This window comes from Oncorhynchus nerka, linkage group LG27 (assembly GCF_034236695.1).
Source record: "Oncorhynchus nerka isolate Pitt River linkage group LG27, Oner_Uvic_2.0, whole genome shotgun sequence".
In the NCBI taxonomy this organism is placed as follows: Eukaryota; Metazoa; Chordata; class Actinopteri; order Salmoniformes; family Salmonidae; genus Oncorhynchus; species Oncorhynchus nerka.
The window spans coordinates 96634837-96653238 of record NC_088422.1 but is presented as its reverse complement, the minus strand read 5'-3'; the positions used below and the strand labels follow the sequence as shown (position 1 = coordinate 96653238).

Sequence of the window (18402 nt, the reverse complement as noted above, 5' to 3'; positions counted from 1 at the left end):
TTTCTTTCCCATCAGGGGAGGGCACTGGAGAGGAGGTAGCTCTTTTCTTTCCTGTCAGGGGAGGGCACTGGAGAGGAGGTAGCTCTTTTCTTTCCTGTCAGGGGAGGGCACTGGAGAGGAGGTAGCTCTTTTCTTTCCCATCAGGGGAGGGCACTGGAGAGGAGGTAGCTCTTTTCTTTCCCATCAGGGGAGGGCACTGGAGAGGAATGAATGGCAGGCAGCTACTGTTCAGCTCCCTGGTAGATAACAGCCAAGATGACTCCACAATCTTTAGCACAATGATAGCAGGGGAGGGGGCAGCCATTTTGTGCTAGTGCTGCTGTTTGTAGTTTGGTTTAAGACTCCCCTCGGTCATTAACAGCTACTAGTATGAAGAGTAGCACCTATAGACATTCATAACGTGTCAAATCAAAGATGTTAACTCATCTGGGTTGTTTTTGGCTTAAAGAAAGTAGGAGGAGTCAACGTTGCTTGCCAGAGGTCCTCATCTAGCATTGTGACGATCACAGTGTCAGCTGCTCTGAGATCAGAGAGAGAGGGAGTGGCTGTTTAGACCAGGGTGTTGACACCAGTAATGACATGACCTTTTCCTGTCACTTTCAGCTCCTTTCATACGCCTGCCTTGTTGTTGTCCCCAACAAACAAACAAACAGAAAGACAGACAGACACAGTCCAGACCCACACTACCAAGGTCATTTCTCCTCTTGTCACCCAAGTGTCACTTTGGTGAAAGAGGGGGAGAGATGGAGAGAGAGAAGGCAGGATTAAATCTATGGGTGTTTGTCTAGGCTAGGGGGAAAAGTTAGTGCATGGTCTTCTAGGTTTAGGCTTGGTGTGTATGGTTGTGTAGGGGTGGTAAGATTACTGCAAGAGTGCAGGGACGATAGATTGAAATAGACTATTAGTTGCCTAACCAGTCACACCCCCACCCTTTCAATTCCTCTTCCTCTATGGTGGATGTCCCCAGTTCCCTTTCTCAGTCCTCCCCAGATCAGAGTGGTGTGCTGCTGGCTCCCTCACTGTTCTATCAGGGTGATGAGACCAGAATGACTACCGGTTCTATCGGGGTGATGCGACCAGACCGACTAACGGTTCTATCGGGGTGATGAGGCCTGACCGACTACCGGTTCTATCGGGGTGATGAGGCCTGACAGAGTACAGATTCTATCGGGGTGATGCGACCAGACAGACTACAGGTTTTATCAGGGTGATGCGACCAGACAGACTACAGGTTCTACCAGGGTGATGAGACCAGACAGACTACAGGTTCTATCAGGGTGATGAGACCAGACAGACTACAGGTTCTACCAGGGTGATGAGACCAGACAGACTACAGGTTCTATCAGGGTGATGAGACCAGACAGACTACAGGTTCTACCAGGGTGATGAGACCAGACAGACTACAGGTTCTATCAGAGTGATGAGGCCTGACAGAGTACAGGTTCTATCGGGGTGATGCGACCAGACAGACTACAGGTTCTATCAGGGTGAATAGACCAGGCAGACTACAGGTTCTACCAGGGTGATGCGACCAGACAGACTACAGGTTTTATCAGGGTGATGAGGCCTGACAGACTACAGGTTATATCAGGGTGATGAGGCCTGACAGAGTACAGGTTCTACCAGGGTGATGAGACCAGACAGACTACAGGTTCTATCAGGGTGATGAGACCAGAACGACTACCGGTTCTATCGGGGTTATGCGACCAGACCGACTACCGGTTCTATCGGGGTGATGCGACCAGACAGACTACAGGTTCTATCAGGGTGATGCGACCAGACAAACTACAGGTTCTACCAGGGTGATGAGACCAGACAGACTACAGGTTCTACCAGGGTGATGAGACCAGACAGACTACAGGTTTTATCAGGGTGATGAGGCCTGACAGAGTACAGGTTCTATCTGGGTGATGCGACCAGACAGACTACAGGTTCTATCAGGGTGATGAGACCAGACAGACTACAGGTTTTATCAGGGTGATGAGGCCTGACAGAGTACAGGTTCTATCAGGGTGATGAGACCAGACAGACTACAGGTTCTATCAGGGTGATGAGACCAGACAGACTACAGGTTCTATCAGGGTGATGAGGCCTGACAGAGTACAGGTTCTATCAGGGTGATGAGGCCTGACAGAGTACAGGTTCTATCAGGGTGATGAGGCCTGACAGAGTACAGGTTCTACCAGGGTGATGAGACCAGACAGACTACAGGTTCTATCAGGGTGATGAGGCCTGACAGAGTACAGGTTCTACCAGGGTGATGAGACCAGACAGACTACAGGTTTTATCAGGGTGATGAGGCCTGACAGAGTACAGGTTCTACCAGGGTGATGAGACCAGACAGACTACAGGTTCTATCAGGGTGATGAGGCCTGACAGAGTACAGGTTCTACCAGGATGATGAGACCAGACAGACTACAGGTTCTATCAGGGTGATGAGGCCTGACAGACTACAGGTTCTATCAGGGTGATGAGACCAGACAGACTACAGGTTCTATTGGGGTGATGAGACCAGACAAACTACAGGTTCTACCAGGGTGATGAGACCAGACAGACTACAGGTTCTACCAGGGTGATGAGACCAGACAGACTACAGGTTCTATCGGGGTGATGAGACCAGACAGACTACAGGTTCTACCAGGGTGATGAGACCAGACAGTCTACATGTTCCCTCTAATGGATGCTAAGCACCAGGACCATCCACCACTTAGTTAAAGCACCACTCTGGGCTTAGTGTTCACAACGACACTCAAAGACCGATCCACTGACGTTTTGGAGTATAAAACATAAGTGTTTCTGAGCCACATACATATTCATCAATATATTTATTTACTGTATGTTGCAAAACCACTTAGTTGACACCCACTGGGCAAAAAGTGGTTGAATCAATGTTGTTTCCACGTAATTTCAACCTGAAAAATGTTTATGTGATGACGTTCAATCACTGTGGAAAACTGATTGGTTTTGCAAAAAGCCATCATAAGGGAATTGTGTCTTTTTCACCAAAAATGTTTACCTAAATCCAATGACATAGACATTTTTTTGTGTTAATTTTATATTTATTTGACGTTAGTTTACAACTCAACCAAATGTAAATCAAAACCAAACGTTAAACTTGTCTGTGTCCAGTGGGCAGTGATTGCTGTGAATGAAGCCTCATTGGATAATCAGACCTAAACTCTCTGCTGGAAGTGTAGTCTGTAGGGAATGGCCCCGTCTCAATCTGGCTCCATCTGTTTATTCAGAAGAAATGAGGCCGGGGTCAATTTAGGCAGCATTTATGCTGACACACCCTGACGCTCTTCAGCTACAGAATTACCCTCATGCTCTAGGACAGCGATTCTCAACTGGTGGGTCGCAACCAAAATTTGGGTCAAGGGAGGTTTTGAGTGGGTCATGGGAGTATAAAATATAATAATAAGGTATGAAGAAATACTCTGAACTCAAATAACTTAAAACAAGGAGAAAGTGTGTAGACATGATAACACATTTTTTTATGAGTAATTTAATTTCTGAAAATGTTTTCTTCAATCACAGTATTTCCAATATAGAGCTATTATCAGTGCTATGTTTGTTGATTTTGTGGTCTCAAGCCAATGAGTTTATTGACATTCTTCATATGGACAAAATTGTATTATTGACAATGAAAGAGTTGGGAATGTTGTTCCCTTGTCATATAATTGCTACATTTACTATCAATATAGCATTTGAAAATACAAATATAGTTTTCCAGATTGTATTTTGATTATTATTTATCGCGACTCCAATATTGCGGCCCGACTGAGACGACCTGGTTCAATTTGGGTCCCGAGGCAAAACCAGTTGAGAACCACTGTTGTAGGGTGCTGTACAAATGAATTTCCTTGTGACAGTATGGTTTACTTAACTAGTTTTGACTTGAGAATATTCCTGGATAGTTAGTAAGCAACTCCAGTGTATATTTGGCCTTGTGTTTTAGGTTATTGTCCTGCTAAAAGGTTCATTAATTTCCCAGTGTCTGGTGGAAAGCAGACTGAACCTGGTTTTCCTCAAGGATTTTGCCTGTGTTTAGCGCCAGTTTAATTTTTTATCCTGAAAAACTCCCCAGTTCTTAACAATTACAAGCATACCCATAACATGATGCAGCCACCAGTATGCTTGAAAATATGTAGAGTAGTACTCAGTAATGTGTTCTATTGTATTTTCCCCAAACAGAACACTGTGTATTTAGGACGAAAAGTGAATCGCTTTGCCACATTGTATTGAAGTATTACTTTAGTGCCTTGTTGAAAACAGATGAATGTTTTGGAATAGATATATTCTGTACAGGCATTATTTTTTTCACACTGTCATTTAGATCGGTATTGTGGAGTAACTACAAATGTTGTTGATCCATCCTCAGTTTTCTCCCATCACAACCATTCAACTCTGTAGCTGTTTTAAAGTCACAATGGGCCTCATGGTGAAATCCCTGAGCGGTTTCCTTCCTTTCTGTCAACTGAGTTAGGAAGAACACCTGTACCTTTGTAGTACCAATAGGTGCCCTTCTTTGCGAGGCATTGGAAAATCTCCCTGGTCCTTGTGGTTGAATCTGTGTTTGAAATTCACTGCTCGACTGAGGGACTTTACAGATAATTGTTTGTGTGGTGTACAGAGATGAGGTAGTCATTCCAAAATATATTATTATTGCACACAGACTGAGTCCGTGCAACTTATTATGTGACTTGTTAAGAAACTGTTTTACTCCTGAACGTATTCAGGCTTGTCATGACAAAAGGGTTGAATACTGACTCAAGACTTTTCATCTTTTCATTTTTAATTCATTTGTAAACAAAAATAGAAAAACACAATTCCACTTTGACATTATGGGGTATTGTGTGTAGGCCAGTGACACAGTTTTTATGTTATTTTTTTTTACATTTAATAAATGTTAAATTCAGACTGTAACACAACTAAATGTGGAAAAAGTAAAGGGGTGTGAATATTTTCTGAATACTGTGCTATAAAACATCCCTCATAGCCATCTCCCTCACACAGGCTGCAGGGGAGTCACAGAGCAGCTATCCACGTGATCCTACGGATGCGCTACTTTGTCGCTAAGAAGAGATTCCAGGTGGGTACGTTGTTTGTAGGAGTGTTTTTGACCAGGAACAATCCACTGTATTGACAGATACCACTACCTACATTCTGGTATAGGCTACCACACCTGGGTTCAAATACCATTTCAGGTATTTTAATTACTTTTCCAAACAAGTATTCAGATATTTAAAAAACAAAAACAAGTAGTTGAATATTGAAATGTATTTGTAAATAGACTTGGAAAGTATAAAACAAATAGTCAAATACACTGACTCGAATGCATTTAACCCATGCATTTGAAAAATGTGAAAGTACTTTCACATACATTTTGGTCTACATTTTTTCTTTTCTTTTTTTTACAAATAACCATTCAAATCCTCAAATAAAAGTACTTGTTTTGGGCTGTTTATTTGAAAATACTCAAATACACAGAAAAAAGTATTTAAATAAATACTCAAATGCACATGTATTTGCACCCAGGTCTACTGCTATTTCAGCTCTTTCCTCCTTCCCTCTCTACCCTAACACCATTACAATCCACTCCATACATTCACACGTCCCCCCTTCTTCCCTCCTCTCTCGCCCCCCTCTTCCCTCCTCTCTCGCCCCCACCCCTCTTCTCTCCTCTCTCGCCCCCCCCTCTTCCCTCATCTCTCGCCCCCCTCTTCCCTCCTCCCTCTCTCTCGCCCCCACCCCTCTTCACTCCTCTCTCGCCCCCCCCCTCTTCCCTCCTCTCTCGCCCCCACCCCTCTTCCCCCCCTCTCTTCCCCCCCCCCCTTCTCCCCCCATCCTGGTTCTTTCTGGTTGCCCTCAGCAGCCAACACACAGCATATCCTGTTTTATCAGCAGGCTGTTAGCCGCAGACTAGCGCTAGATAGTGTTTGGGACAATGATGTCACGCTGATGACTGTTTACCCGCCTCTTAACGGGACTGCCTGTCCTCACGTCCTCTTAACGGGTCTGCTTGTCCTCACTTCGGTGTGACTGTTTGCCTTCCAGACAGGCTGCCTTGATCAAGTCACACCGGGACTCCAGGACAAACAGGCAGCTTCACACTGCTGTCTGAGCAGGTGTTGTGGAGCTCAGCCTAAAACTAACATAGTCAATCAATGAAGAGGCTCTTCCCTCAGGCTGAAAAGCAGGACAGCGGACATCACTCAAGTTGTGGGTTTGCCTTTGAGTCTGTGTGTGTCTGGGTTCTCAGTAGTGTGTGTGGGGGATGGGAGAGTGGTGGTGGGGAGGATTTGGACTTGGTTTTGGATTGTAGTGTTATTATGGTTGTGTGTATGGGCTTAGTGTTTGAGTGATCCGGCTGTCTTTAGGGTTCTAGAATACTCTGTAGTGTGTTTTCCAGGGTTTTAGTTGAAGAGGTGTGTGTGTGTGTGTGTGTGTGTGTGTGTGTGTGTGTGTGTGTGTGTGTGTGTGTGTGTGTGTGTGTGTGTGTGTGTGTGTGTGTGTGTGTGTGTGTGTGTGTGTGTGTGTGTGTGTGTGTGTGTGTGTGTGTGTGTGTGTGTCTTTATGTTTGGTGTGAAGTAGGTGTGTTTGATCTGGTGACATATCTTTGGAACACCATCTACTGTGAGGCTGTGTTGAAGTACAGTACCGTCTGAGTCCACGTCAGTTGAGGCCTGAGTTCAGCTGAGGTAGCTACTCTCCTGGCTACAGGCCCACTGCTCTACCCTGTTAGCACACTGCACGGCACGCACAGAGAAACTGACTCTACAGTCAAACACACCTAGTGGCTCATGAAGGATAGATACTGGACAGCAGTGGTGGAAAAAGTACCTGTCATACTTGAGTAAAAGTAAAGATACCTTAATAGAAAATGAGTGAAGTAAAAGTCACCCAGTAAAATTTTACTTGTGTATAAGTCTAAACGTATTTGGTTAAAAATATACTTAAGTATCCAAAGTACATATCTGTGCTAAAACATAAAGTATAAAAAGTAAAAGTATAAATCATTCCAAATTCCTTATATTAAGCAAACCAGAGGACACCATTTTCTTGTTTTTTTTATTTATTTATGGAAAGCCAGGGGTTCACACCAACATTCAGACATCATTTACAAACAAAGCATGTGTTTAGTGAGTCTGTGTAATGGTTTTCTGCTGAAAGAGAGGCGGACCAAAACACAGCGTGGTGGTTATTCATGGTACTTTCATAAAGACACTATACATGAATAAACTAACAAAACAAGAAATGTGCAAAACCAAAACAGCCCTATCTGGTGCAAACACAGAGACAGGAACAATCACCCACCAAACACAACACAAAACAGCCCTATCTGGTGCAAACACAGAGACAGGAACAATCACCCACCAAACACAACACAAAACAGCCCTATCTGGTGCAAACACAGAGACAGGAACAATCACCCACCAAACCCAACACAAAACAGGCTACCTAAATATGGTTCCCAATCAGAGACAATGACTAACACCTGCCTCTGATTGAGAACCATATCAGGCCAAACATAGAAATAGACAAACCAGACACACAACATAGAATGCCCACCCAGCTCACGTCCTGACCAACACTAAAACATGGAAAACACACACGAACGATGGTCAGAACGTGACAGTCCGCCAGATCAGAGGCAGTAGGGATGACCAGGGATGTTCTCTGTTTAGTGAGTCCGCCAGATCAGAGGCAGTAGGGATGACCAGGGATGTTCTCTGTTTAGTGAGTCCGCCAGATCAGAGGCAGTAGGGATGACCAGGGATGTTCTCTGTTTAGTGAGTCCTCCAGATCAGAGGCAGTAGGGATGACCAGGGATGTTCTCTGTTTGGTGAGTCCTCCAGATCAGAGGCAGTAGGGATGACCAGGGATGTTCTCTGTTTAGTGAGTCCGCCAGATCAGAGGCAGTAGGGATGACCAGGGATGTTCTCTGTTTAGTGAGTCCTCCAGATCAGAGGCAGTAGGGATGACCAGGGATGTTCTCTGTTTAGTGAGTCCTCCAGATCAGAGGCAGTAGGGATGACCAGGGATGTTCTCTGTTTAGTGAGTCCTCCAGATCAGAGGCAGTAGGGATGACCAGGGATGTTCTCTTGATAAGTGCGTGAATTGGACTTTTCCTGTTCTGCAAAGCATTCAAAATATAATACTTTTGGGTGTCAAGGAAAATGTATGGAGTAAAAAGTACTATATTTTCTTTAGGAATGTAGTGAAGTAAAAGTTGTCAAAAATATAAATAGTAAAATACAGATACCCCAAAAATTGATTTAAGTAGTACCTTAATGTATTTTTACTTAAGTACTTTACACAACTGCTGTACATCATGTTGGTTTATGACAGGGGAAAAAACACTCAGTGGGTTAACTCCATGAGTGTTTTAAATCATAGTTCTCAGATTAAAGTGGGTTAACTCCATGAGTGTTTTAAATCATAGTTCTCAGATTAAAGTGGGTTAACTCCATGAGTGTTTTAAATCATAGTTCTCAGATTAAAGTGGGTTAACTCCATGAGTGTTTTAAATCATAGTTCTCAGATTAAAGTGGGTTAACTCCATGAGTGTTTTAAATCATAGTTCTCAGATTAAAGTGGGTTAACTCCATGAGTGTTTTAAATCATAGTTCTCAGATTAAAGTGGGTTAACTCCATGAGTGTTTTAAATCATAGTTCTCAGATTAAAGTGGGTTAACTCCATGAGTGTTTTAAATCATAGTTCTCAGATTAAAGTGGGTTAACTCCATGAGTGTTTTAAATCATAGTTCTCAGATTAAGGTGGGTTAACTCCATGAGTGTTTTAAATCATAGTTCTCAGATTAAAGTGGGTTAACTCCATGAGTGTTTTAAATCACAGTTCTCAGATGAGTGGGTTAACTCCATGAGTGTTTTAAATCACAGTTCTCAGATGAGTGGGTTAACTCCATGAGTGTTTTAAATCATAGTTCTCAGATTAAAGTGGGTTAACTCCATGAGTGTTTTAAGTCATAGTTCTCAGATTAAAGTGGGTTAACTCCATGAGTGTTTTAAATCATAGTTCTCAGATTAGTGGGTTAACTCCATGAGTGTTTGAAGTCATAGTTCTCAGATTAAAGTGGGTTAACTCCATGAGTGTTTTAAATCATAGTTCTCAGATTAGTGGGTTAAAACCACGAGTGTTTTAAATCATAGTTCTCAGCTTTAAGCTGCAATATGTAACTTTTGGAGGGTATCTGTGTATTGTCTTGACTGCTTTCAATAATTGTGTGTGCGTGTGGTATGACTGTCTGATGTGCTTACGTCAGAGAGAGAGATCTTTTCATATATTCTCTAGTCTGCAACTCAAACTTCTTTTCGCAAACTGTTTTAGAAAGACTTATTTTTACACAATAGCAGCTTTTTGATCTGTTGAGTTCTTTATAGAGTTTTTACTGCTGAGGGTGATTAACACTGTGTGTGTTCTGCAGCAAGCACGTAAACCCTATGATGTGCGAGACGTGATCGAGCAGTATTCCCAAGGACACCTGAATCTCATGGTGCGCATCAAGGAGCTACAGAGGAGGTGGGCTGCATCTCAAACGGTCTCCTAAGTCCCGTTCATTTGAAATTGATATCAAGGTCTTTATGCGGGTTAGCTCATCCATTGCAATTAACTCACTGATAAAAGTGCATGTGACTTTCACACTACAGACCTACTGGGCATAGACATCAGTTCAACATCTAGTTTTGATTTACATTTAGTTGAGTTGTCAACTAATGTGAATACAACGTCAAATCAACAAAAACAATCACCATTGGGTGAAAAAAGATGAATGCCCTCCCTCACGTTGGTGACGTTTTGCAAAACCAATTCGTTTTCTACGTTGATACAACGTCATCACATAGATTTTTGAGGGTTTAAATGACGTGAAAACAATGTTGTTTCAACCAGTTTTTGCCCAGTGGGGATGCAGTCTTTTTTTTTGTCACACTCGTCTGGGTCAAAAATGTAAAACAAATACTGCATTAAATTGAAATAATAAATATCCTTCTTATCACCACGGAAATGACATTTTGTGTCTGACTTTCTCTCTCAGATTTTGACCCAGGTGAGTGCGGCATGCTGTGCCGTGACTGCACCTGTATATAACCCAAAGCATTGCATTCAATGTGTTTAATTCTCCTCTAGACTGGACCAGTCTCTAGGGAAGCTGACCCTGTTCCAGACTAGCTCAGGTAAACACTCCTCTACTGTAATTTACAGCATCTTAGAGGGGCTGGACACAGTACTATATCTCTACTGTATCTTACAGCATCTTAGAGGGGCTGGACACAGTGTACTATATCTCTACTGTATCTTACAGCATCTTAGAGGGGCTGGACACAGTACTATATCTCTATTGTATCTTACAGAATCTTAGAGGGGCTGGACACAGTGTACTATATCTCTATTGTATCTTACAGCATCTTAGAGGGGCTGGACACAGTACTATATCTCTATTGTATCTTACAGCATCTTAGAGGGGCTGGACACAGTGTACTATATCTCTACTGTATCTTACAGAATCTTAGCGGGGCTGGACACAGTACTATATCTCTACTGTATCTTACAGAATCTTAGAGGTGCTGGACACAGTACTATATCTCTACTGTATCTTACAGCATCTTAGAGGGGCTGGACACAGTGTACTATATCTCTACTGTATCTTACAGAATCTTAGAGGGGCTGGACACAGTGTACTATATCTCTACTGTATCTTACATAATCTTAGAGGGGCTGGACACAGTGTACTATATCTCTACTGTATCTTACAGAATCTTAGAGGGGCTGGACACAGTGTACTATATCTCTACTGTATCTTACATAATCTTAGAGGGGCTGGACACAGTGTACTATATCTCTATTGTATCTTACAGCATCTTAGAGGGGCTGGACACAGTACTATATCTCTACTGTATCTTACAGAATCTTAGAGGGGCTGGACACAGTACTATATCTCTACTGTATCTTACAGCATCTTAGAGGGGCTGGACACAGTACTATATATATCTACGGTATCTTACAGCATCTTAGAGGCGCTGGACACAGTACTATATCTCTAATTTACAGAATCTTAGAGGGGCTGGACACAGTACTATATCTCTACGGAATCTTACAGCATCTTACGTCTCTTCTTGTTTCTTGTTACGTCGTCTTGTTTTGCTGTTCTATGACTTGGGCCATGATGCTTCTGGGGCAAAAGACAAAGCCAAAGACAAAGGCACCAACACCATCGGCTCCAGGCTCAACAGGATGGAGGACAAGGTAGGACGTTACGCCACGTTACACCCTCTGCTCTCTGAACAGAGTATGGCTACTCATCTACAGGTGTAATTTCTATTGTGCCTTTAAAACTTCTTATGGATGGGTGTTCCTGTGCAGGAACCAAATCAGCGGAAATTTTAGAGCGCCACCTATAGTTTTCGATAAAACTCAAACTTTCATTAAAACACACATGCAAGATACTAAATCAAAGCTACACTCGTTGTGAATCTAGCCAACATGTCAGATTTGTAAAATGCTTTTCGGCGAAAGCATGAGAAGCTATTATCTGATAGCATGCACCCCCCAAAATACCTGAACGACACCTAAACAAAAGATTTTGCGGTAGCCGGCGCTACACAAAATGCAGAAATAAAATATAAAACATTCATTACCTTTGACGAGCTTCTTTGTTGGCACTCCTATATATCCCATAAACATCACAATTGGGTCTTTTTCCCAATTAAATCCGTCATTGTATAGCCAAAATGTCATTTTATGAAGGCCGGTCTGATCCAGGAAAATTCCCCTTTACAAGACGCAACGTCACTTTTTAAAATTACAAAAGTTGCCTATAAACTTTTACAAATCACTTCAAACTACTTTTCTAAACCAACTTTCGGTATTAATAAATGTTAATAATCTATCAAATTGATCACGGGGCGATCTGTATTCGATAGCAGCAAGTCTTGAAATCATCGTCCATGTTTTCACTTTCATAACATCCTGCGGTGCGCCCCAAGACAGGAAGTGCCTATACGTCATCTCACCAAGGATAAACCAGCCATGAAATGCCAGTACTGGCGACATCGTGTGGAAGCTGTAGGGATTCTAATCGGATACTCATCTATTTTCTCTCGCCTTAAACAATACATTGACTGGCGGATGAATATTTTTTTTGTGTTTTTGGTGAACAGTTTTCCCAGGGATTTTTACTCCTAAACACGTTCTGTTATAGCCACAGACACGAGTTAACCAGTTTTAGAGACTTCAGAGTGTTTTCTATACACACATACTTATCATATGCATATACTATATTCCTGGCATGAGTAGCAGGACTTTGAAATGTTGCGCGATTTTTAACAAAAAGCTGCGAAAAGCTGCGAAAATTCGCATCAAGCCTAACAGGTTTTAATCAGATTTCAAAGCCCTCCATTTTGTGCCACCTTACCCACAGCCAATGATAAGCACCCAACTCAGTGACACACAGCAGCCATTTTGTGCCAAATCGGTTTGTGCCAAGTCAGTTTGACTATAGAAAAGCCACCAATTTGGTTCAACTGTGTTCAGACTGATGCTTTGCAGAGGACAGTCAGTTTTTTTTTTCAGTCCAGCACAGAGGTCTGATAGGAGGGAATTCACTCTATACTGCCATAATCAGTCCCCTAATGATATCCCTAAATAGGAGTTGAGAAACCAGGGTGGATTTTCATTTACAAAACCTTTCAAGTTTTCTATTTGTTTTGGCTTTCATTAAAACTCTTTTGATCATTTAATCAGGGATGATAATGTCTTGGTTTGTTTTCCCAAGATGAAAAGGATTTGGTGATTTGCCTGAAAAAGGCAGATAACGAGAAAATTAGAATACACATTTCCATTTTCTGCAAAAACAGACAATAAAATAGAAAGAGTATCTATGAATTATATTATATTGATCTGTACAGCATTGACTTTTCTGTTTGTCCATCTACTTACAGATACAACACATGGACCAGACACTCAACCAAATCGCAGAGTCCCTTACCCAGCTGTTGTCTGGGACAAGCCAGGGGCAGGGGGACATGGGGGGAGCACAGGGGCAAGGTAGGAGGAGGTCACAGGGTGTGGCAGGTGTCCCCAGCCAGGATAGCCTACCCAGCTACGAGCAACTTTCCACCACGACCCTCCATCCACCCCTCAACCTCAGCCTCAGCCAAGACAAGAGCTCCTGAATCGACCCTCCATCCACCCCTCAACCCCAGCCTCAGCCAGGACAAGAGCTCCTGAATCAACCATCCATCCACCCCTCAACCCCAGCCTCAGCCAGGACAAGAGCTCCTGAATCAACCATCCATCCACCCCTCAACCCCAGCCAGGACAAGAGCTCCTGAATCGACCCTCTCCACACCTCAACCCCAGCCTCGCCCAGGACAAGAGCTCCTGAATCGACCACCACTTCCACCCCTCAACCCCAGCTTCGGCCAGGACAAGAGTTCCTGAATCGACCCTCCCTCCCTCCCTCCATCCACCACTCAACCCCAGCCTCAGACAGGACAAGAGCTCCTGAATCTACCATCCATCCACCCCTCAACCCCAGCCTCGGCCAGGACAAGAGCTCCTGAATCGACCCTCCATCCACCCCTCAACCCCAGCCAGGACAAGAGCTCCTGAATCAACCATCCATCCACCCCTCAACCCCAGCCTCGGCCAGGACAAGAGCACCTGAATCGACCCTCCATCCACCCCATAACCCCAGCCTCGGCCAGGACAAGAGCTCCTGAATCGACCCTCCATCCAGCCCTCAACCCCAGCATTGGCCAGGACAAGAGCTCCTGAATCGACCCTCCATACACCCCTCAACCCCAGCATCGGCCAGGACAAGAGCTCCTGAATCGACCCTCCAGCCACCTTCAACACCAGCCTCGGCCAGGACAACAGCTCCTGAATCGACCCTCCATCCACCCCTCAACCCCAGCCTCAGACAGGACAAGAGCTCCTGAATCAACCATCCATCCACCCCTCAACCCCAGCCTCGGCCAGGACAACAGCTCCTGAATCGACCATCCATCCACCCTCAACACCAGCCTCAGCTAGGACAAGAGCTCCTGAATCGACCCTCCATCCACCCCTCAACCCCAGCCTCAGCAAGGACAAGAGCTCCTGAATCAACCATCCATCCACCCCTCAACCCCAGCCTCAGCCGGGACAAGAGCTCCTGAATCGACCCGCCATCCACCCCTCAACCACAGCCTCAGCCAAGATAAGAGCTCCTGAATCGACCCTTCATCCACCCCTCAACCCCAGCCAGGACAAGAGCTCCTGAATCGACCCTCCATCCACCCCTCAACCCCAGCCTTAGCCAGGACAAGAGCTCCTGAATCAACCATCCATCCATCCACCCCTCAACCCCAGCCTCGGCCAGGACCAGAGCTCCTGAATCGACCATCCATCCACCCCTCATCCCCAACCTCAGCCAGGACAAGAGCTCCTGAATCGACCCTCGCTCCCTCCATCCACCCCTCAACCCCAGCCTCAGCCAGGATAAGAGCTCCTGAATCGACCCTCCATCCACCCTCAACCCCAGCCTCGGCCAGGACAAGAGCCCCTGAATCGACCCTCCACCCTCAACCCCAGCCTCAGCCAGGACAAGAGCTCCTGAATCAACCCTCCATCCACCCCACAACCCCAGCCTCGGCCAGGACAAGAGCTCCTGAATCGACCCTCCATCCAGCCCTCAACCCCAGCCTCGGCCAGGACAAGAGCACCTGAATCGACCCTCCATCCACCCCACAACCCCAGCCTTGGACAGGACAATAGCTCCTGAATCGACCCTCCATCCACCCCTCAACCCCAGCATCGGCCAGGACAAGAGCTCCTGAATCGACCATCCATCCCATCCACCCTCAACACCAGCCTCAGCTAGGACAAGAGCTCCTGAATCGACCCTCCATCCACCCCTCAACCCCAGCCTCAGCCAGGACAAGAGCTCCTGAATCAACCATCCATCCACCCCTCAACCCCAGCCGGGACAAGAGCTCCTGAATCGACCCTCCATCCACCCCTCAACCACAGCCTCAGCCAAGACAAGAGCTCCTGAATCGACCCTCAATCCACCCCTCAACCCCAGCCTCATCCAAGATAAGAGCTCCTGAATCGACCCTTCATCCACCCCTCAACCCCAGCCTCAGCCAGGACAAGAGCTCCTGAATCGACCCTCCATCCACCCCTCAACCCCAGCCTTAGCCAGGACAAGAGCTCCTGAATCAACCATCCATCCATCCACCCCTCAACCCCAGCCTCATCCAAGATAATTAGCTCCTGAATCGACCCTTCATCCACCCCTCAACCCCAGCCTCAGCCAGGACAAGAGCTCCTGAATCGACCCTCCATCCACCCCTCAACCCCAGCCTTAGCCAGGACAAGAGCTCCTGAATCAACCATCCATCCATCCACCCCTCAACCCCAGCCTCAGCCAGGACAAGAGCTCCTGAATCGACCCTCCCTCCCTCCATCCACCCCTCAACCCCAGCCTCAGCCAGGATAAGAGCTCCTGAATCGACCCTCCATCCACCCTCAACCCCAGCCTCGGCCAGGACAAGAGCCCCTGAATCGACCCTCCACCCTCAACCCCAGCCTCAGCCAGGACAAGAGCTCCTGAATCGACCATCCATCCACCCTCAACACCAGCCTCGGCCAGGACAAGAGTTCCTGAATCGACCCTCCATCCACCCCTCAACCCCAGCCTCAGACAGGACAAGAGCTCCTGAATCAACCATCCATCCAGCCCTCAACCCCAGCATTGGCCAGGACAAGAGCTCCTGAATCGACCCTCCATACACCCCTCAACCCCAGCATCGACCAGGACAAGAGCTCCTGAATCGACCCTCCAGCCACCTTCAACACCAGCCTCGGCCAGGACAACAGCTCCTGAATCGACCCTCCATCCACCCCTCAACCCCAGCCTCAGACAGGACAAGAGCTCCTGAATCAACCATCCATCCACCCCTCAACCCCAGCCTCGGCCAGGACAACAGCTCCTGAATCGACCATCCATCCACCCTCAACACCAGCCTCAGCTAGGACAAGAGCTCCTGAATCGACCCTCCATCCACCCCTCAACCCCAGCCTCAGCCAGGACAAGAGCTCCTGAATCAACCATCCATCCACCCCTCAACCCCAGCCTCAGCCGGGACAAGAGCTCCTGAATCGACCCTCCATCCACCCCTCAACCACAGCCTCAGCCAAGATAAGAGCTCCTGAATCGACCCTTCATCCACCCCTCAACCCCAGCCAGGACAAGAGCTCCTGAATCGACCCTCCATCCACCCCTCAACCCCAGCCTTAGCCAGGACAAGAGCTCCTGAATCAACCATCCATCCATCCACCCCTCAACCCCAGCCTCGGCCAGGACCAGAGCTCCTGAATCGACCATCCATCCACCCCTCATCCCCAACCTCAGCCAGGACAAGAGCTCCTGAATCGACCCTCGCTCCCTCCATCCACCCCTCAACCCCAGCCTCAGCCAGGATAAGAGCTCCTGAATCGACCCTCCATCCACCCTCAACCCCAGCCTCGGCCAGGACAAGAGCCCCTGAATCGACCCTCCACCCTCAACCCCAGCCTCAGCCAGGACAAGAGCTCCTGAATCAACCCTCCATCCACCCCACAACCCCAGCCTCGGCCAGGACAAGAGCTCCTGAATCGACCCTCCATCCAGCCCTCAACCCCAGCCTCGGCCAGGACAAGAGCACCTGAATCGACCCTCCATCCACCCCACAACCCCAGCCTTGGACAGGACAATAGCTCCTGAATCGACCCTCCATCCACCCCTCAACCCCAGCATCGGCCAGGACAAGAGCTCCTGAATCGACCATCCATCCCATCCACCCTCAACACCAGCCTCAGCTAGGACAAGAGCTCCTGAATAGACCCTCCATCCACCCCTCAACCCCAGCCTCAGCCAGGACAAGAGCTCCTGAATCAACCATCCATCCACCCCTCAACCCCAGCCGGGACAAGAGCTCCTGAATCGACCCTCCATCCACCCCTCAACCACAGCCTCAGCCAAGACAAGAGCTCCTGAATCGACCCTCAATCCACCCCTCAACCCCAGCCTCATCCAAGATAAGAGCTCCTGAATCGACCCTTCATCCACCCCTCAACCCCAGCCTCAGCCAGGACAAGAGCTCCTGAATCGACCCTCCATCCACCCCTCAACCCCAGCCTTAGCCAGGACAAGAGCTCCTGAATCAACCATCCATCCATCCACCCCTCAACCCCAGCCTCATCCAAGATAAGAGCTCCTGAATCGACCCTTCATCCACCCCTCAACCCCAGCCTCAGCCAGGACAAGAGCTCCTGAATCGACCCTCCATCCACCCCTCAACCCCAGCCTTAGCCAGGACAAGAGCTCCTGAATCAACCATCCATCCATCCACCCCTCAACCCCAGCCTCAGCCAGGACAAGAGCTCCTGAATCGACCCTCCCTCCCTCCATCCACCCCTCAACCCCAGCCTCAGCCAGGATAAGAGCTCCTGAATCGACCCTCCATCCACCCTCAACCCCAGCCTCGGCCAGGACAAGAGCCCCTAAATCGACCCTCCACCCTCAACCCCAGCCTCAGCCAGGACAAGAGCTCCTGAATCGACCATCCATCCACCCTCAACACCAGCCTCAGACAGGACAAGAGCTCCTGAATCGACCATCCATCCACCCTCAACACCAGCCTCGGCCAGGACAAGAGTTCCTGAATTGACCCTCCATCCACCCCTCAACCCCAGCCTCAGACAGGACAAGAGCTCCTGAATCAACCATCCATCCACCCCTCAACCCCAGCCTCGGCCAGGACAAGAGCACCTGAATCGACCCTCCATCCACCCCACAACCCCAGCCTCGGCCAGGACAAGAGCTCCTGAATCGACCCTCCATCCAGCCCTCAACCCCAGCCTCGGCCAGGACAAGAGCACCTGAATCGACCCTCCATCCACCCCACAACCCCAGCCTTGGCCAGGACAAGAGCTCCTGAATCGACCCTCCATCCACCCCTCAACCCCAGCATCGGCCAGGACAAGAGCTCCTGAATCGACCATCCATCCCATCCACCCTCAACACCAGCCTCAGCTAGGACAAGAGCTCCTGAATCGACCCTCCATCCACCCCTCAACCTCAGCCTCAGCCAGGACAAGAGCTCCTGAATCAACCATCCATCCACCCCTCAACCCCAGCCGGGACAAGAGCTTCTGAATCGACCCTCCATCCACCCCTCAACCACAGCCTCAGCCAAGACAAGAGCTCCTGAATCGACCCTCAATCCACCCCTCAACCCCAGCCTCATCCAAGATAAGAGCTCCTGAATCGACCCTTCATCCACCCCTCAACCCCAGCCTCAGCCAGGACAAGAGCTCCTGAATCGACCCTCCATCCACCCCTCAACCCCAGC

General features: G+C 47.5%; 1 protein-coding gene across 1 annotated transcript in view; it reads left to right on the top strand.

Moving 5' to 3' along the window:
* The window catches only part of kcnq1.1 (potassium voltage-gated channel, KQT-like subfamily, member 1.1), a 68575-nt gene extending 50942 nt beyond the window's left edge, over positions 1-17633 (top strand). The window contains exons 10-14 of the mRNA XM_065012386.1: positions 5017-5092; positions 9450-9544; positions 10151-10197; positions 11205-11266; positions 12961-17633. Of these exons, the coding sequence (XP_064868458.1) occupies positions 5017-5092; positions 9450-9544; positions 10151-10197; positions 11205-11266; positions 12961-13194 (514 nt within the window). The 3' untranslated portion in view covers positions 13195-17633. The remainder of the gene's footprint in view (positions 1-5016; positions 5093-9449; positions 9545-10150; positions 10198-11204; positions 11267-12960) is intronic.
* Positions 17634-18402: the final 769 nt, after the last annotated feature.